Source organism: Excalfactoria chinensis, chromosome 14, assembly GCF_039878825.1.
Source record: "Excalfactoria chinensis isolate bCotChi1 chromosome 14, bCotChi1.hap2, whole genome shotgun sequence".
Classification (NCBI taxonomy): domain Eukaryota; kingdom Metazoa; phylum Chordata; class Aves; order Galliformes; family Phasianidae; genus Excalfactoria; species Excalfactoria chinensis.
In genome coordinates this window covers 8,885,014-8,905,360 of record NC_092838.1, presented here as the reverse complement: position 1 = coordinate 8,905,360, position 20,347 = coordinate 8,885,014, and the positions used below count along the sequence as shown (strand labels likewise).

The window sequence follows — 20,347 nt, the reverse complement described above, 5'->3', positions numbered from 1 at the left end:
ACACGAATATATGTACACACATTTGTTTTATTATTCAGTTTGCTTTCCCTAATTTTTTCTTTTTTAGCCTTCACCCCAACAGTGGTTTCTCACTACCAGTGTACAATGACAGGTAAGAGGCGTGGGCTGGCGACGCACTTCACTAACAAGCGTCCCTTTGCTGGTTATCCTGCCATTTTAGACATGAATCACAGTTGTGCCACTTTTATCATGCAAATTGTTTTCCTCTTGTTTGGATATGTTCCAATGAGTGAATAATTAACAGCAGGCTTAATTTTGTGTGTCCTTCCCTTGACAGAACTACTCCAAAACAAAGTATTTTCTCCTTTTTCTTTTTTGGAAGTGAAAGGAAAGTAGCATTGATCTCAAACTGAGTAGTTTCAAAGCTTCAGTTGTAGCAGCTTGTCATCTTCCATTTCCAGTGGCCTCTAGGGGTATGTTTTCTTAAAGTGGAAAAGTCTACCTTTAAAGACAGTCAACAACTGTCTAGTAACTTCTCTTAGTGAATCCATGGCATCCTGTTTCAATGTGACAGCCTTAGTAAGGGCTGGTATGACTTCAAACCATTCTTAACCTCATTTCCAATGTTAAAAATAGCAACTAACGTGGTATTAACTGGAGCTTTTCTGATGGCCTATCGAGAGCGTAGCTGCTTTTATTTGGTTCCTACTGCAGATTGCATTCTGCTGTTAATGCCCCGTTTTGAAGGTGTGCAGGCATAGGAAGGGAGGATGGTGAAGTTGCTAGTGAATTCTCAGGAAGATAAAGAACAAAATGCTGTAGCACAGAGCACTTCTTTTGAAAGCAAGACACAGCGGAGATGTGGTTTTAGACCTTGTGTTTAGGCCATGTGCCTCTTCTGAAAGCTCCTTCAGACTTTTCTAAGATGTGTCGTCTTGGTTCCCAAACTCACTGGCCTCAAGGGAGTAACTCTTGCTTACAGTGCCTTCGAAGAGTGAGGCACCTCAGTTCCTGACTTCTGATTGCATGCATTCAAAGACCGTTTTCTTAACTCTGATGAATGTTGGTGCCTTTTGGACCAAGAGAGAGCTGTTTTGTTCTCCACTGCACTCCTGCCTGTGTTCTGAGTTAACACAGCCAGCTGCTTGGTGGGTTGCTGTGTCATCTTAGGCTTAGCAGGCTTGTGGTGAAGAGTGTGCATGTGTGTATGTATATATACACACACTTACATACGGATGCTTATTTATGCCAGTACATACGTTGCATCTTTGTGCTAAGAGAGCAAATCTGTGATGACCAGTGGAGGTACAAAATGGAGAAGATAGCAGTTTGTTTTAGATTGCTGGAGTACAGGTCTTTCTTTAAAGCTGTGGCTTAGGGACTTTTGTATTGTGGCTTTGCTTTGTGAAACGGTGTTTCTCTGCAAATTTATCCGAGGAATGGAAAAGAAACGGATTTATGAGAAGCAGTAGAAAATTATGTCCATCTTTACCCATTGATACAATCCATACCCTTGTATCTGAAAAACCACGAAGTAACAAAGTGAGAGGGAGCCCACCTTTGTCTAGCCAGAATGACAAGATCAGTGTTATACTAATGTACATTTCCAAGCTTCTGCCCATAGAGCTTGAGGAGTGTTAACATAAACTTTACTGGATGTTCACATAACAACATGATGCCTGGAGGAGAAACTTTAAGAAAAACCCCCAAATGTCATGAAATTCATTTCATACTCTTTGTAACGTTAACTCCTGGCTTGATGATGTCACGAGCATGGCTGTAGTTCAGGGTTATATGACATAACGCTGAACCAGTTGCAACTCTACCTTTCTTTTTTTGTATTGGATATTTAATAATAAAGGAGGTGGGAATACGTGGAGCCCTTCATTCTACTGAATGTCTGTATTTTTGGGTGGGGATGAAGTGGGATTTTCTGAAGGACAGGAAACCAAACAACCCATGTTAATATTACTTGCAGATCGCGGGTTTTATAAATTGGGTCCCGTTATCATCATCATCTTCACTCATCCATTTGTAATAAATTCTCTGGAAGGTGAAAAACAGGGTATTCAGCTCCATGATATCAATTCTTAGTTGGAGATTTCATGTGCTAACTCGAATCTGTGGTCATTTGGGAGCATCATTAAAAAGAAAGATGATGAACCTTCACTCCAGTAGCACTGCTTTCCTTTAGTTATAATCTACCCAAGTATTGCAAATCTTTGTTTAAGGTAATTTATATTGGGGCTTGGGGCATGTTTGTGGATCTTATTAAACTTCATTGTTATTGGTGGGTTTTGTAACTTTTAAACAGTGAACCAAGCTTAGTAAATCTGGTTTTGTGATTTTTCCATCCCTCCCCCCCCCCAAATTTTCAAGGACAACAAACTGTGTTTGGCAGAAGCAGAACAAGTTGTGTTTTTTTTTTTTAATTATTTTTAAGTTTCTGACGTGTGCTCCTTCAAATGAAAGGCTTCTGTGAGAAAGTGTTCTGTCTGTCTGTGCTGTGTTTCTTGTGCCATTAACCGTATGTGGTTTCTGTGTTGCTCTCACCTATTTAAACTGAATGGTGTCCTGTTTGTCCAGAATCCTGCCCAGCTTGTCATGTTTTAACTTAAAGAGTTGCTGTCATGAAATGCTTTGGTTACTGTCCTGTATTAAGCACTTAAACCATATAAATACATGGAAATATATTTGAGCAGTCTAACTGATGTGTGGGATTATTGCATGCTTTCAGTGGAGCACATGTGTGTTAATTTTATTTGTCTTAAAAAGCAACAACAACAAAAAAACAACCCACAGGATTTCAACGTACCTGAGAATTTTGTTTGTTTGCTTGAACTATTTTATGACATCCCATCTATGAGATTTCATCTTGCTATCAGGCTACACCAGTTTGGGGCATAATTAAACTATGGGGAAACCGAACACAGGAATCAAATTTATAGTTGGCCGGTGCCATGGCTGATGCTTAACAAGGTGTTGGAGATGACTTTGAGATTTTAAACAAATATAACTTCCTAGGGGAATATTACAGGTGTGAACAGATTGCTGAAGACATCCAATATGAAACTTACTGGAAGTCAGTGTTCTGACATACATGAGGTGCCTATACGTGCATCCCTGGAATTGCTTCATCCAGTGTTTGCCTGTTTGTACTATGTAGCGTATTTAGAGCACTGTGGCTTTTTGATCTCCTCTATCTGTTATGCAGTAATTAGTTCCTTTTGTTTTCCTGGGTGTGTAGCTTGATGCTGAACTTGGATAAAGGAAAGGGACTGTATAACTCTGGTACCATTTTTTCTTATGCTTCTTACATAACACATTGTTGAATCAAATAAAGGGATGCATCCATGTAAATATGAATTTTCTTGTCCTTAGGAATCCAAAAATGGGACTTTTTATTGCTAGAACCTGGAGGGTCAGTAGTAACGATGAATTGAACAGTTTTGGGTGGGTAGGTTCTGAAAAGCATAGCTATTTCTGAAAATGAAGATCAAAGAGCTATTAAAATTTAATGTATATTATGCAGACTGTGCAAGCCTCTAGCTATATTTCCTACCCTTCTTTTCATATGTATGATTTATAATTTATTTTCTGTAGCACAGCACTACTTCTGCTCCATGCGTTCCATGAAAAATAACTCCTAATTGACTTTAATCCTCAGTTTTAGAATAGATTGCTTGTCATCTTATTATTCTTTATTTTTAATGCCCAGATGCTTTTGTGACTCACTGTAACTGACCTTGCATAGTAATTTCTCTGTGCTACGTAAGGCTCTGCAGCAGTTCTCAACTGATCAGCACAAAAGTCTTTCCTGGTGTGTTTTTCTCGTATCAGGTTTACACTGAACACAACTCTGCTTACTTCAAATGAATGTTCTGCACTGCTTAACTGACTCATTTCTACTGCAGCTTCTTTTGAACACTGTATCATAAATACAGTGTTGATTTTTAAAGAGAATACTGACAGATGACAGCTGCAGTTCATGGACAGGGTAGTTGAGCATCTGGAAAGTTGATTGTTAGTTTGTTGGTTTAAAACCTATTACAGACCAGATTTTTAGGTTCTGTTATATATGTCACCAAAGAGAATCTCAAGTGCTAGAACTTGCTGATATTCAGTGCTGCATAAGAAGTCATGCTTAGTCACAGTACATCGTAAAACAGGTACTAGGAGAATATGCTGTTCAGTATATCAGAACTACTAATTTCTGCTGGTCACGCTACAAAGATTAAGATTGTATCTGCCCATTAAGTTGGCTGAGCTGTGATATATTTAATAACGTGTCAGAGTTTGCTGATGGGATTTCTTGGCTAGCTGTTATCTTACAAAATCATTGGTGCTGTCATCCTCTGAGCACAAAGAAGGTGATGGATTTTTTGAGTAACAGCAGTTTTACTCTTGTGCTGGAGTTGTTATTTTCATTATGTTTTTCAACTGGAAGGATAATTGTCCAGTGATAGAAAACTTCCTTGGGCTTTGGAAGGCTGGCTGCAGTCCTTCCAAACTATTCTTTTATTACGAGATCAGTCTCTTGTACGTAGATTGATTCTAACTTAATGGACAGCGTGATGAAAGTCTTAAATTGAGCACAGCTTTTAATACTTCTTACTAAACAACTTCCTGAAAATTTCTTTTCATGTGCTTAGGCATTGGAGAGAAGTATTCAACATGGGAGCCAACCAAACGAGAGTTAGAATTGCTACGACACAACCCCAAGCGGAGAAAAATAACCACAAACTGCACCATAGGTAAGCACTAGAAATCCCTTCTGGAGCTGATCCTCAGCCACTTGAATCTTGAAAACTTAGTCATATTTTTCTGTAAGCATTTGCACCCTGAGTTTATTACAATGGGCTTTCTTAAACTTATTATCTGACTGGTTATCTTATGCCACCTTTTTGTCATGTAAAAGGATGTCTGCTCTGTCACTTCAGCTGCTGCTGCTGGTTCATCTGTCTAACAGCAACAGAGCAAGAAACATTTTCACAGAATGCTGTTAAAGACTTTAATAGAGATTAATGATGTTATCGCAAGTCAGTCTTTATCAGATCCCATGTAGGTGTGTGAAAGGAAATCCTCTCATTCAGATGTATCCTTAATTACAGGAGCATGTAAGTAAATCTGTTTTTAGCAGACAGAATAAGCAGAGTAACTTCTTTTTGCTTTATGTTTTAAACTCTAAATGGGGTCTGATTTTTTGTATTGACTCTGAAATGATGTAATTTGTTTTCCCATGTGTGTCAATGGCAGTTTTCAAATGCATATCATTGTTTAGAGTTCAGTAGTTTGGAGCAAACTCTGAAATGCCAGTGTGCCTCCTTATGGCTGGAGAGTGTTTGGATAAGAGTGATCAAAATAACAGTGTTTTCCATTTTATTTCCCGTTGTGTTTTGGTTGGACAAGTAGAGGAGTAGAATCGGCTTCTTGACAACTCATAGGTTATCCTGTCCTGTTCAATGCATGATAACGTTTCAGTGGTGAAGGTACAAGTAGGAAATGGCATAAAGGATTTTTCCTAATTTTTAAGTTACATAATTTTTAATCAGAATGGATCATATTTCAACACATTTGCTGTTGTCAAAATACGCTGGATGTAATCAGTACAACTTCCCAATGCCATGAAAGGTAATACAGAAAATCATAACCTAAAATACACTAATGTTCATTCAAAATAAAGAGGACTGTGGAATGCAATTTGTAAGCTGAAAATGTGGATAGCTTGTTAAAGAGAAGACGTGTGCATTTGCAGTAGTGGAACAGAAAGGACATTTTAAGTTTCCAAAGTACAGATGTTTTACCAAGCAGCTTGGGAAAAAAATAACAAGGCAGAGATTGCTTGTATCATGTTCACAGTAGGATTCTGTGTTCTGTGAGACTGCAGTGTATTTTGTAAAGACTGCTGCAAACTACTTAAATGATAGAACTGCACAGGACAAAAAAAAAAGTTGGCTTGATAGGATTCTGAAGGTGAGTGTGACCTTTCTGAGGAACAGAAGCACGTTTATGTGTTGTTTCCAGTCTGAAAGAATGCTACGCTTGCTCTTAAAGGACTTTAAATTTTTCAGTCCGTTTAAAAAGGACACGTCTGGTTGCATGAAATCTCATACAACACTGGGTGGGGGAGTGCTCATAAAACACAGGGGATAGGAATAAGGAAAATGACTGATCTCTTTACTTCTGCAGGCATGCTTTTAATAATTTCTTCTACTGAGCCCCGGAGCTGTCTATGTGCTGAGATTTAGAAAGAGAAAAAAATCAAAGCACCCAGGAGACATAATGCAGTTTTGGGCTACAGTTAAAAGCAAAAGACTAGCTTTCTTTCACAAAAATACATTGGAGGTTTAGCTGAAGGAAGAAAAGACCTGCCATTGTCCTTGAGCCTTTTCTCTCCATCTAACCTGCTACTAAATATATATCTGCTTCAGAGTATTTTTCCCTTCACTTTCCTCACATTGACTTGTCTGTTTGCGGTTTCAGATCAGTGAAGAGCCTATATGCAGGCTGAAATGCTGCAATTATCTGGACATGCCCATTTCTCTTTTTCTAATACTCAGTTCTTTTGACATCAAGTTTTATCAGTTCCATAGCAGATGTTAGTGAATCCAGATAATCTTCTGAGGTAGGTAAGTGGTTCAGAGAATAGGCATCATGTCCAATTATTGATTCTGAAAATGAAGAACATGTTAGTAGCCATCTGTGAGCGTTGCACATCTGTTTGCAGAAAAGTTAAAGCATAACCAGCTGCCTTTTACACATAGTATAATTTTGTAGCAAGCATTCTAAGAGGAAAATCAGGGGTATTTGCTTTATTATTGTGTTGTAACCTCCAGAGGTACACTGAGGGCAGTCAGAAGCAGCACGTTTTAATGGCTCATTGATAACCCTCTGAAACATTTGTTTGCTGATAGTGATTTCAGCATTTGTAGAAGGCAAGTGTATTACTGTAACAGCTGAAGGAGGTGGGACTCCAAAACCCTGACGAAACACGGCACAAAAGGAAGGATGTGCTTGTTTATGAAGATCTTGCATGGGATTTCTGGCTCGAATAATAACATTTATCAAAACTGATGTGATTCATATCTAGAACATGCTCAAGTGGTAGAAAAAATGCAAGCAAATATGTTCTGTTGCATGCTTACATGATGCTTTTACAGGTGAGTGTTCCACTCTGTGGTGTAACTCTTCTCGTACACAAAGTGCTTTTTTAATCCGAGATTTCTAGCAGTCTCACAATGCATCTCAGAGCTTGGTTGCGTGTGCTGCTTTTCTGAGCTGTTTGAACTCTGTACAGCTGCAGGATTCATCTTTCATTGGCACAGTAAAATCTGTCTGAAGATAGTCATGAAATGAGTGTGTTATAATGGAGGACTGTACTGGTAGCTCATTTAGAGGAAACTGTGTGCAAAAATTGTAGCTTTTGATTTGGATTGGAATATTTCCGTTTACTTGAGAGTATGAAGCTTGTTGGAGAAAGGAAGAAAAGGTGTTACAAATTCTGCTTGGTTCTTTTTAAAAGCAGTATATTTTCCATAAAGTCTGTATGGTTTCCATCTTGTATATATTCTTCCACCTAGCAAGAAGATAGATTGGTTAACTCTGCTCCGATTGTTACCTTGCAATACAGTAAATTGCTCTTCAGACAAAAACTCACATCAGGCATTGCTGTGCAAACCACAGGAGCTGTGCTGATTCCTTCATTATGGAATCTAGACGGAGGACTGTTCCCTGTGTTGCATCTGGGTTTTAGAAGTGATTTACTGCAATTTATTGTTAACCAAGTGGAAGCATTGGATATCTGCATCCTAAAAGCCATGATGCAAAATCCTTACGTGGGGTAGATGTTAACTATGCCAGCATTGTGTTACGTCATCTTACCAGACTTGAAATGCAGAACTTCCATATTTAAAGATACTCAAGAGGAGTGTATGGTCTGCTCATACTATAAACATATGGTTTGCTTTTTGGTAGCAATGTGAGCTTACACCTCCTGGTGACCCATGTGTTGTATCTTTGTCCCTGTGCTGGCACAACCATTTTTGGGTGAAGTGATGGAATATTGTGAGGAGTGCAGAGGGAGAGTGGAAAGGAGGCATTTCTTAAAGGTGCTGTGTGTTGTTTTCAGCATCAGTAATGTATCATGGCTTAGACTAGTCTTCACAGAAATACTCATCGTGATTTTGGGGTAGAAGTTGATGTTTCAGGTGTCCTGTAAGCACCAACAGTTCTATATGGAAAATAATATAAAACTTTGGCTAACCAGCTATTGCATTCGTTTCTAACAGATTAAAAGGAAGATCTGATTTTTTAGTCTCTTTCCCATCAAGATGCTGCCTTCAATAAATGCGGGCAATGATCAAGCTCGAGTTCACAAGCAAGTTCTTTATTATAGAGTCAGAGTTGAAGTGAAAAGTAATAGAGCATCATTCAGGCACAACTTTTCAAAGCCTTTTTTCCTCTGTTGTCATTAGTTCCCCCAGAAGATGAGTTCTCCTGAGTACATGAAGTATGAGCTTGGGATCAGCTGGTCTCTCATTAGCATATGAAGCGACTTTGTGGCTAAAAATTGGTACATTAACAATGGGAAGAATTAGACTCCAAGGCACATGGGTAATTAGCAGGAGCCACCTGGGATTGCCATTTGCAGTGCTGCGAGAAGGCAGAGGGTGTAACCTTTACAGAAGAGTGAGCAAATCCTTTTCAGAATGAATGGGAGACATGGGGAGATAGCAAAAACCAACAACCACATTGTAGGAGCAGGTGGTATCCTGCAGCTGCGCAGCATGGAGCAGTGGGATGTGGCAGCAGCAGGATGGGAATAAATACTGCAGCAGAGCTCCTGCATGAAGGCAGCAAGGGAGGAGGAACAGGGAGGCCTGGAAAATACTTCTGGCTCTTTAGAAGCATGTTGTCATCCTTTGGAGTTCTGATAGCTGTTTGTGGACTGTTCGTGGGCAGAAGTAGTGGTAACTTGGAGGTATTGTGCTTTGAAGTCTTTTGTGAATGGTACTGGCTTCTGGGTTTATTCAGCGTGAAATTCTTAGCTCTAGCTTATATTTAACTAACTTATATTTAAGTTATTGCTTTGTAAGCAGTACTGGGTTTATATTTGAGATCAGGTCCGCAAAGCAGTGCACCTTGAGTGGGATTTTAAGACAAATGAGAGGTGGTGGTGCATCTCTTGAGAATTCTGAAGCGTAAGTTGTGATTTACACAGTGGGTTGTAGAGATTTGCTTTCAGAATGTCTTGGGGGGCTGTCAAAGTTTTGCCTGTTCAGCAAGAACATCGAAATCTCTCTCAAAAAGTAGTAACCTTTTTGTGTATTGTTAGTCATTTGACCGCATGTCACCTATTTTTCCAAAGCTAATGCCAGGTAGCGAGTCATGTTGCATCTATAGAGTGGCATCTTTCAGCAAACACATTTCCTGTTCGTGTTTTGTTGTCATGTCGCTGTTCTTATGGGGTGAGTGAATGTTGAGAGAAGCAAACCCTAAAGAGCATTTCTCGTGGAAGCATTGCTGAAGAGTTGGGTCTTTTCCCTTCTCCTTCCCTCCAGGTTGATGCTGTTCTTTAAGCAAAAGCACCAGCTGTGCATGCCTCTCTGATAGCCACTAAGGCTGAAGATGTTACAGCTGAGGAAAACTGCTTTCCTCCATCAGAGGATTGCCCTTTCCTTTCATTTCACCCCTGTGTATTCATTCGGTCCCTTAACTCCAGTCATGTGATCCCACCCTCTCCTGGGCCTTCACTCAGGCTGCTCAGTTCATTATCCTGACAGAGGCATTGTGCTTTTTGTTGGCCATGCTTTGGCAAGAGCAGAGTTCTCCTGTGTTGCTGCACTCAGCAGCTTTCCCAAAGCAGGGATGCCTCAACCTGCGCAGGCAGCAGCCACTGCAGCATCCGTGCTGTTCTTTCACTCTCTTTCCTGGAAAACCAGTGAAGACAGAATCCAGCTGGACCGGCGCTTCAGTGGGCTTGAGCTTAGAGTAAGCCAGGAAGTAACATTTTAAACATAAAACAAGCTTTGCAGGCTTTTTATTAGTCAATATGAAGAAGACAGAGCACCATCTTTTACAAGCTGGCACTCATGGCACACTTGGTACGCTGCTTTGGCCTCTACTGTTGCTTGTTTAGTTGTTGCTTTTTATTTTTAATTTTTTCCAAAGTGTTTTGCCATCATGTGTGTCCTTTTGAAAGCAGCATTGTGAGGCTGAAGTTGGTGTCCGTGTTGGCTTGTGCCATTCGCTGTTCCTGCTGTGGTGTAGGTGAATCACTTCAAGGTTTATGGCTCTTCATTTTCAGCCTTCATCTGCAGTCCTCCTCCTCGGGAGAAAAGAAAAAAAAGACTTCAGAGGTAACTAATATAAAATTTGGCCTGCTCTTTCCCTGAAGACTGGAGTGGTTAAAACTGGAAGAGCGTGTTTTTCAGCTAGTAAAGATTAGAGAAGGGCGGATACTGATTTACAAAGCCCTTTTTGCCCCAAGGCTGTAGTCCTGCTTTCAGGTGAAGGATGCTGCAGCGAAGGGAAGCACAAACCAGTTGACACAACATCTTTTCTCCTAGGGAATACCAGGCAGCTGTAATGGGAACGGAAATGGGGTATTCAAGATAACCCTGACTGATTTGGGTCATTGTTGGGCCTACCTCCCTTTTTTTCAATTGATCCTTTTTTGCAGCAGCATATGGGTTGCCGAAGAAGCTATCAGACTTCACTGTGTAGATGAGGAGCATTCTTAACCAGCTCTTGAAAATAAGATATTTTGGTTTGGGGGATATCTGTGTACAGAAATAAATCCTATGCCTTTTCTTTCCAGTGGAGATTAACAGAATGTCAAATGCAGTTCTGAGAAGTTACCTTGATGCTTGAGCCTGGTGATAGGTTGGCACTGAAACCAGGATGTGCTAAATGTGTGATGGAGGAAGACCTTAGTCTCAGGGTTTTTTTGTGAAGGTTTTAATTTGCCTGGCTTTATGTGGGAGTGGTTTAGTTCACAACAGAACAGCAAGCTGTGTATTTGCTGGCCGAGGAACAGTGGTTGTTTGTACAGGTTTTAAAGAATTCCTGAAATCGTAAATGTTTTTACTTTTATTCCTTCTTGTAAAGCTTGTTTTGCGTGTTCTGTTAGTAGGGGAGTTAAATCAGTGAGGCACTGGAGTGTGGGCACATGTGAGGCTGCAGTAATACAAAATACTGCAGGTGAAGAAGCATTTGAAAAGCTGCAGTCATAATTCCTGGGTATTTGCCTCCAGTTCAGCCCACAACGGCAGCAGAACCAAGTTAAACTGTGCGTTAGGCAGATTGCATTTGGGTTGAATTTTTTTGTTGTTCCTTCTTGGGAAACTGCTGTCCATGTTCCTCACCCAGAAGACATTTTACTTGTGTAACTGTAGGTGGCTCTTGGGGATCTGAGACAAAGAAAGCTGTGCTGTGTTCACAACATGGAATTCCTTGGAAGGCAGTTCTTGGTCCAGGACTTGGGTCACATTCCAAACTCCTAACTCAAAGCTGATTTTCTTCCTCTGGGCGTTTGAAAGCAGACCCATAGTTGTTACAGATCCATACACATCACTTCTGTTTCACAGTCAGTACTGCGATCTAACTTCCTGAAATTACTTTCTGCGCCTCTTCAGATGCAGCTTCTTCATGTTTGGATCCAGGTAGGTAGGAGCTCAGAAGCTCCCTGTCCTTTATGCCACTTCAGTTTTAGTGTAAAATATTTGCTGACTCAGTTCTTTGTCTGTTACCCCTCACTGGTGGTACAGCAGTTGACTTTCCCCATGCTGTGCTTTTTTCACTGTCATGATGTAACTTCAGCACGTCGTCAAAACACTGCAGACTTCTAACATGAATGTTAGTCACTTGTTGTTATCTCCTGGAACTTCTTCTAATGGGAATGGAAGTTTCATACCAAGAAAACCCCAACTGTAGCGTGTAATCTTCTGAACAACGTATATTTCTTTATGATGGTGGGTGATCTGTTAATTGTTTAAAGTGAAATAAAGGTTAGCAGGGCATTTCTTTCTAGTGTTGTTCAGTTGAAAATAAATAATCAAAGTAACAAATGCTTTATAGGAAAACAGACATTAAAAATGCTTGGCTTTATGCATCTGCCTCACCCCTCACCCTCCCCCCCCATCCTCCAGAAGTCAGTAGATGCACCTCCTGTTTCATTGAACGCAGCCAGCATCAAGCAGTGATCCTCATAAAAACACAGCCTTCCTTGAAATGTAAGGTATTTTCTTGCAATGCAGTGCTGCATTCAGTGCAAAGGCAGTGCCATAATCTCTGAATCAAGAACTGGACGAGGAAGTTCAGAATTAACCCACATAGCTGCACTGACTGCTGTGCCCGTCCTGTCATGGGCAGAGAAATACTCTTAGCATGAGCAGATACTTTTGTTACTGTTTAAAATAGATGGAGGAAACTTTTGTTTTGCTGCTGTGTTTTACCTTGCTTCACTCCATGTCATTAGAGAGCAAGACGCTTTCACTGTGGCCAGCCGTCTCCGACTCAGGTTTGTTGTTTTGTGGGTTACTTTTGGCTTGTATTTACTATAACCTTCCGTTCTGTTCTTCCATATCTGCTCCCAGTGCTGGGCTTAGTGTGGACAGAAGGTAGATGCAGTGTACACCAAAACGAGTGCTGTGCACAAACAGCATGTGGCATGGTTTGTATGTCGTGGATTGCTGGAAAAGCTCTGCGCCAGTTCAGCAGTAATTTGTGCATATTGATATATCTGGGTGCATTAAACTTCATTGGCAGTTATCCTGCTCCTTCAGTTATTAGCTTTTGAAATCTGTTTTGAGGAAGGGTAAAAACTTGTAGGCAGCATATGGTGTGATATTGGGGGGAAAGGACGGCTGCGGGTGTGAATTTGATTCTGTCAGTTTGGTGGGAGTACCTCTTGTTCTTTAAGGACGCCATCTGCACAGGATTCTCACTGCAAGTCTTATGCTTCTGTGCAGCTCGTGCAAGATCTCACTGAGCTTTGAGTTTCACTGCTTTGAGGGAGGGCAGAGCGAATATTTAATTCTGTGCTACATTTTGATGTATTTTTGTTGATAGGCTTTTTTTTTTGTGGCACCGTGTTGCCATTTAGACCATCCAAAAGATATGTTTACAATTTGGATCTAAAGGCTGGTTGTCTTAAAGCTCTGGATCAGTCGTTCAGCAGTTCTGACACAGTTCTTTGCTCGCTGCTGTTTTTGGTTTTTGTTAGATGTTGAATGTCAGTTCTCTCTGAGCTTCCTGCATTAGCAGATAATCGTTCTTCCCTTGCTCTGATTCATGGGATATTTGTCTCAAACTTTGCACTGTATGGTGTTTGAGACAGGGCAAACTCCTCCCTGACTCTCATCATTGCTTTAGGGCCCCTCCATGCCTTTATTCAATTCATTCAAATTCATTTAGCTCTGTACATCTGAGCGCAGGGAGCACTGCTGTTGTAGGGGGTCTGGTTTCACAGCTAAATCAAGGTATGTTGTGTACTGCACACACCTATGTTGGATATATCATATGGACACAGAAATAGTTCCTCCAGCTCTTGGTGTGACAGTATGTGCTGGGAGTGCAACGTGTTTCATTTTGTCCTCTGGCTGATTGATCTTGTAGGTGTCGCGGGGCTCAGATAATCAAAGACACTGCTGACTATTAGAGCACAGTGTGATAATTTCTGGTGCCATGCTTTAAAGACATTTTTCTTCTGTTGCATATTGTGACAGCTTGGGATCCAGATTATGTGTGTTTTCCTCATTGTGCATCACTCCCTGCTAAGAGATCTCAGCAGAGATTGGATCAAGTCAAAGCACAACAGACAAAATTACTGTCTTGGCATATCAAGACCCACTGAAGAAATTCAGGGAAGTTTAGTGCAAGTTCTGCTGCAGAACTCAATGTCTTTTCTGTTTGACTCGTTTTGACCGAGAGAGTCAACGAGATGGAGATGATTGCCACAAGTGAGTCTGTGCTGTATGGCTTTTTTATTTGTTATGAGCATGATGCATTGGTTTCTTGATGCCTGAGATAAAAATAATTTTGTGATGCAGATGGTCAGTAAAAATGCTGTAGACAATAAATGACAGGCATAAAAGTTATCATTTTTCTTAGGAAGAAGAAAGCCTTTATGTAGGGGTGGATTAAACTGTTTCCCTAGTTTATTTAAAGGCCTTTGCTTGGCCTGAAGTTTGGATTATTCTTCATACTTAAAATACAAGGCAGCCATTGGTCTACCAGGAACAGCAATTCAGCTTCACGTCGTTGCCATCAGAAATTGCTCCTGGAATTCTGAAGCTACCATTGAAGTCACAGAGTATCTACAGGGCAATGAAATCAGAGACAGCGTGCCTGATGGCAAAGAGTGGGAACTCATTTGGGTTGTGGAATACTTCATTTTTTGGCATCATCCGAAGTGATGCATTGGTTCCAAGATGCACATATTATTAGTATAGAGAGTACCTTCTGTTCTGGGCATCTCTGGAATCAGTGTCTGGTTTGGAGTTTGTTTCTTCTTCTGTGCAGTAATAATCTGAAATGCTGTGTTTTTTCATTTGGTTGGTTGTAAGTTGCTTGGGGTGTGTGTGTGTGTGTGTGTGTGTGTGAAAGACCAGCCTGCCTCTTTGAGATAGAACCTCTGGTACACCCTCCTTGGTAGCCATTGTATTGAATCTCATCATCGTTTGCTGCTGTTTATTCCCATATCATTGCTAGAAATTCTGTGTTCAAACAAACTACAAATCCATATCTACTATGTTGAGCCTTGACTGCGGTTTTGTTCAAATATTACACCTTTGCTTTTAATTGGAAGTACAGGATGATTCACGGCTGCTGCTGAGCTCCTATGGAGCTGATTTACAGCACTGCTCGTAAATGCAAACTTTTTCCTTGATCCACAGCAGCACGTTTGACATGAAGGAAATGAATTGAAGTAGCAGATCCTGATGCTGAGTGATTTTTGTATTACCCTCTGAGTTTTTTCTTGCATTACTAAAATGAATGAATGATGCGCTGAGCCACGAATGCAAAACTCAAATGCTGAATATCTCTGCAGCCTAAAAATAGCATTGAGAATAGTTAGCAGCCCTGATTCTATAGCAGCAGCAGTTCTCTGTCCTTTCCTGGAAGCAGGGCAGTTAATTTTGCTTCCCAGGGCCATATGTAGGAATAGCAGTGCATGCGTTAGGGCTGTGGCTGTTTTGCTGCTCAGTCTTTGGATTCAGACAGTTGCCTGCACTGGAGGTGTGTTGCAGCAGAGGTGTTGTGGGGGCAGGAGGGTTGGCTGCCCCTAGAACTGACACTTCTGCGGCCCCTCCTGACTGCGGCCGTGGCTGTTTGCCCTGACCTCTGCTGAGCCACTTGAACCTGCTTAAAGGGCCAAAAGCTCATCGCTGTCTGCAGGTGATGCAAACCCTCTCAAGGTGAGACTACTTCTTCTGCCAGACTGGCGCATTAAACCATTTCACCATGGAGTCAAACAGGTGCCAGCTCAGTGCAGTGGGAGCATCCCCTTTGGCATTACTTAGCTGTTAGATTGGATGAGCTGTCAGGTGAAAATGCCCTCGCCTTTGCCAACTTGTCAGAGGTGGTTACTCCTTTTTGTGTCACGCTGTAATGTTAATCTGGATACGTGAACAGCCCAATGAAAAGGTGAAGGGGTCACCTCATGCCTTCTCTGAGTCTGGCTCAGGTGTACGAGGCCATTACTGACAGCTGAGAGCTGCTTCTGGAGCAGCTCCAACTGCAGGGAATCCCGGACTCCCCTGTTGCGATGTTTTCTAACTGTGAGACAATTATTTTTAATATCTAATTAAATTTCACTTCTTGTGAGCGCAGACCTTTTTTTTTTATTATAGCTTGGGTTGGCCACAAGAGTTAATTACAGTCCTCTTTGCAGTTGCCTTTCACATATTTGGAAATTGTCAGCCTGCCTGTTCCTCCATCGGCACTATCTTTCTAATTAACCAGTGCGTTCTTCAGTTAGTGTCTCAAGTCTCGTGAATTAATTTAGTGCAGTTTTTCACTCCTATTCTTGCTTTCTCCTTGGGTTGAATAGATCTCTTAGAATGGGTGCTCAATTCCGGGCGTCATCAGTGGGAGTCTTACTGTCAGCAGGGCAGAGTAACCTCCTCAGGCCTCGCTAGAAACTTGTTGAGTTTCACAGTGTACCATTAGCCCCCTCACTGCAGGGTTGTGTCACCTAGGCTGGGTTGCTTTAATAGCTGTTACTTCTTATTTCCAGTTTGTGAACTTAAATTTTCTCCTTTCCTCCAACGTATTTTTCTTATTGAACTTAATTTCACATAGATTCTCCAATATACCGAGTTGCTTTTGAATTGTTGTTCTGTCTTCCAATTACATGTGAACTACTTTGATGTAGTTGTATCACTTCTGTGAATCTATGTTATGCAGTTTTATTTTGAAGCTGTTGAGTAAAAATTCCAAATGCGATCAATGCAGTCAGGAGGGGCTGGACCTGCACTGAATGTAATGGAATTCAGCCTTGCTGCTGAGCATAGGGCAGACACCACAACCAACAACTCAGTGTAGGTAGGCTGTGACTTATTGGTAACTTAACTTTGTTTCAGGCATTTTAAGGGGAAAAATGTGTGGAAATGGTAACTTTTGAATGGCGTTCCTCACACAGCATAAAAAGGGATGAATCGGGAAGGTCTGCATGAATGTGGAGGTCACTATGGAGCTGTCCCAGTTGCACAGAAATGTGCCAGAAGTTATTGCCAAAAGACTTTGGGTTGTCATGTGAACCTGAATGAAGCCATTGAGTGTGCGTGTCAGTGCTGCTTCTCTGTCCGAACACTTAATGGGAGATCTGTCTTACAGCCTCACTGGGAAATACAAACATATTGCTCACGTGTGGTCTGTCTTTTCTTATTGTGTTTGAACTGTTTGGCAATCTGAGAGGTAAACAAGTGCCTCTTTCTAAAAGCAAAGCAGCTCTTAGCCAGGACCTTACAAACAAACAAACAAAAGCAACAGTGACAAAAGCAAACAACCAGGGGAAGAACAACAGCCCAGCAGTGAGCTGCAGAACTTCCGTCTTGCAAAGGTCCCAGCTTTGGTGCATAGGGTCTATTTCCTGGTGTGTTTTTAGTGGTCTATTCTTGTTGGTTGAGTTTTGTTTTGAGTTATTATTTACTCAGCTGTAGAAGGAGTCATATGTGGTTAATCCCTGGTAATGAATCGACCAACCCTCCTTTCTCTCTGAGTAGTTCTGGTAATAGGGTAAACTGACAAGTAATGAGGATGAATTCGACTTTAGTTGTGTCGCCGCTGTACAGCAACAGAGAACTTTGCAGGTTGAGTGATGTGTCCATTTAAATAATCTCTGACTCCTAATACTGATGATACGTGGAAGGATGAGCACTGTGTTTGCCTTACTTCAGCAGTTAGTGGCTTTGCTGTGCATGTGCCCTTCATGGCATAGCATTCTCTCTTCCAATGTACCATCTCTTGTGGCTGGACTTCAGGGTTTTCTATTGGAAACAGACTCAAGGGCAGTTTATTTCTCTATGCACAAGCAAACTTTTCTCCTAATAAGTAATTTATTTCAAAAGTAATGGAAAATGTGCAGTGATCCCAAATCTTCTGCCAGAAATTGGAAGATTAAAGATGGGGTTTCATTTGGAATGGTAATGCTATTTTTCCTGAGAGATTTCTTCTTCTCCAGAAAGCCTCTTCTGATGTGATTGTCATTCTGCCTCTGTAGGTGCAGGTAAACTTGTGATTTATGGCACAGTTCATAATGCAGTGGATACAATGAGTCCTCTGATGAATTTTCTCTTTATTAGCAGTAGTTATTCATAGTCTTACACTGGCTGGTTCTGTTCTGAAGCTGTTTTTAAATGAAAGTGAATACTGAGTGTCATCAGCGAGTTTGTAAAATACTTGAATAAAACTGTTCTGATTTGACTCTGTCTGTGCTGCTGTATGGCTTCCATGCAGGGACTGAGAAAGGATGCTTCAGCTGGAGCACTGAAACGTCATGCTGCTTTGATTGCTCACATGACCAGTAGTGGCACAGAACATCACATTATTGCTGTGTAGGTTTCTGTTGTTCCATTTGTTTGCATACTGCTGCCCTCTGAAACGAGTAGATTTATTATTTTTTGCTTTCAAAAAGGATTATCTATGGAGGATAATTACCCCGTTAGCAGAAGCTATGCTGCTTCTGGCATGCCAATGGAACAGTGGTGTGTTGGTTGTTTGGGACCCGTATTTGTAACAGCTGCCTTCTGGAAATGTGTGGTCTGGTTTATACCTGGGAGCTGAGAGCTTTGGGTTTTCTTCCTCTCTTTAGGTACTGAGAAGTAGGGCAGCTCTCCCCTGAGATACATTTTCTGAAAGATGCGCTATAAATACGTTCTTGCTGTATGAACATAAGATGGAAAAACAAACTTTATAAACAAAAAATGATTATTGCTGTGCTGCACTGCATTTCCAAGGGTTATGTTGAACTTGCTTCCTCTAAATATTTTAGTGAGCACTTCTTCAGCTCTCACCGACTTCTGATACGATTTGATGGAGCTTCAGGGAACCACTGACACAGATGGGGAACTGGGAGGTTGGGTTTGGGGCCGGAAAATTGCTCTCAGGTGGTGCTGACCTGCACTTAATGTACAGAGGTTCTTGAGCTGGTTGTGCTGCACGGTTTGCTGATTCATGTCACAATTGCGTTATACACTGACCTACGTTTTTGCTTCCAGAACCTTCATTCAATTACATCACAGGTTTCTGTGGTAACATTTGCTCAGACTGGTTTATCTGCTCTTCTTCCAATTCCAGCATCAGTCCGAGCTTTTGAGACAAACCCCTTTGGAGGGGCGAGTTAAACATCCAATTGGTTTTTAGTCTTTTGTGTGTTCATGTGTGGTCCTTTCATTTCCACCTCCCCAGTGTCCCCCGCCCCCTATGAGAAGTGGAATATCCTTATTTTGTGTTGGTGTTTTCATCTCACCTGCATGGGTGGACTTGCAGAACTGCTGTTCTGGATATTCCTGCATACAACAGCGTGCTTGCCCAGCGTTGCAGATCAATTGCTTTGAGCATCTGAAAAACCAAAAAACCGCTACTGGAAGAAGAAGGAAGAACTGAAGGTATCAAAGGTAAGCCTGCTGCTCAGAACACAGCTTTGAGAGCGAGTGTGGAAGGAAACTATCTGTAAAGTTACAAAGAAAGTAGTGCTGCTGTGCAAAACAGGATTCCTGCAGGAACACCCATCTGCATTCAGAGGTGAGGTGTCTCACTGGTTGCTTTTGCTTGTTCCAAAAACAGTTCACTAAAATCAGAGATAAAGTTACTACTAAAAAGCACAGCAGAAATCTACCACGTACCACAGCCTTATAAGTATAATTAGATCTGCTGGGAATCATTGGCATCGGCCCACACTCTACACAGGGACTGTCAAGTGATTAGATACTGGTGGAGGCTGCTGGTGTTCATACTAGCAAAAGCAGACTGCTGCATTTAAGATTTTGGCACTTTATTTTTCTCTTAATTTATGACTGTTACATTTCAGTGCTGTCTCCTCCAGTTAAATGTTGCCAGACTTTATTAATGGCGAGGGTGTGGCAGACACAACTCATTTACTTTCTGAATATCACATTGGGCAGAATGCTGTGTGGACTTTGGTTTCTAGCTGCTTCTCTCCCATAAAACTTCTTTTCCATGAGAGTTCCATACAAGAGAATGTGTCTTTCTAAGTTCAGTCAGTTCTTCAGTATGCGTGCATCAAAAGTTGATGTTTCTAGGATGCTCCTATTAGTTATGCAGTAGCTTAGTTGTAGTTCAGTGCATTGTACCTGTTCTGTTTCAGATGTCAGTCTAAGAGTCAGTTTAGCAGCTGCAGTCATTGCTTCCTCAAGGATAAGTCATAGATGCTCCTTTATCTTTTTCCCTTTCCAGTCAAGTAAGTTCTCATGTTCTACTACATTCACCGTTTCTTATTTTTATAAGGGTCTGAGGTATTCACATTTCAGCCTTATCTGTTTTGCAGGTTTTTTTGTGTTGGTTCATTCAAGTGATGCCATAGCATAAGAAGCATCTTAACTTTTTTAACCCATGGAAGACCAACACTGAAGACCAATCAAGAGCAAAGCAGGAGAGCCTATGGAGTTGTAACTGGTTGTCTGGAAGCACTGAGGAAGATTGATTCTTCTTGTGGTCACAGGGAAACAAGGTCCAGCCTCAGGCATGTAATAAATGATGTTTAATAAATGATTCCAAAAAGCTGCCTTTATGTGTTTGCTTTTACTTGTGATTTTTCTACTAGATACCAAGGAGAAAAAAAATAAATAGGGTGAATCTCCAGATGGACCTGCTGGGTTTCCCACTTGTCTTCTGTGCTGCACAGGCTGACTTTGAATGCTGC

At 41.2% G+C, this 20,347-nt stretch overlaps 1 protein-coding gene and 1 long non-coding RNA gene across 9 annotated transcripts in view; both read left to right on the top strand.

Moving 5' to 3' along the window:
• Positions 1–20,347, top strand: part of USP22 (ubiquitin specific peptidase 22) — a 100,030-nt gene that overhangs the window by 53,437 nt on the left and 26,246 nt on the right. For 7 of the 8 annotated variants that reach the window (XM_072348826.1, XM_072348829.1, XM_072348830.1 and 4 more), the window contains 2 exons: positions 68–112; positions 4,614–4,715. In XM_072348826.1, the coding sequence (XP_072204927.1) occupies positions 68–112; positions 4,614–4,715 (147 nt within the window). The remainder of the gene's footprint in view (positions 1–67; positions 113–4,613; positions 4,716–20,347) is intronic. The other variant, XM_072348824.1, reaches the window with a different exon arrangement.
• Positions 18,518–20,154, top strand: LOC140258508 (uncharacterized). The gene is made up of 3 exons (XR_011905265.1): positions 18,518–19,082; positions 19,793–19,885; positions 19,973–20,154. It is a non-coding gene; the product is annotated as an uncharacterized lncRNA (long non-coding RNA).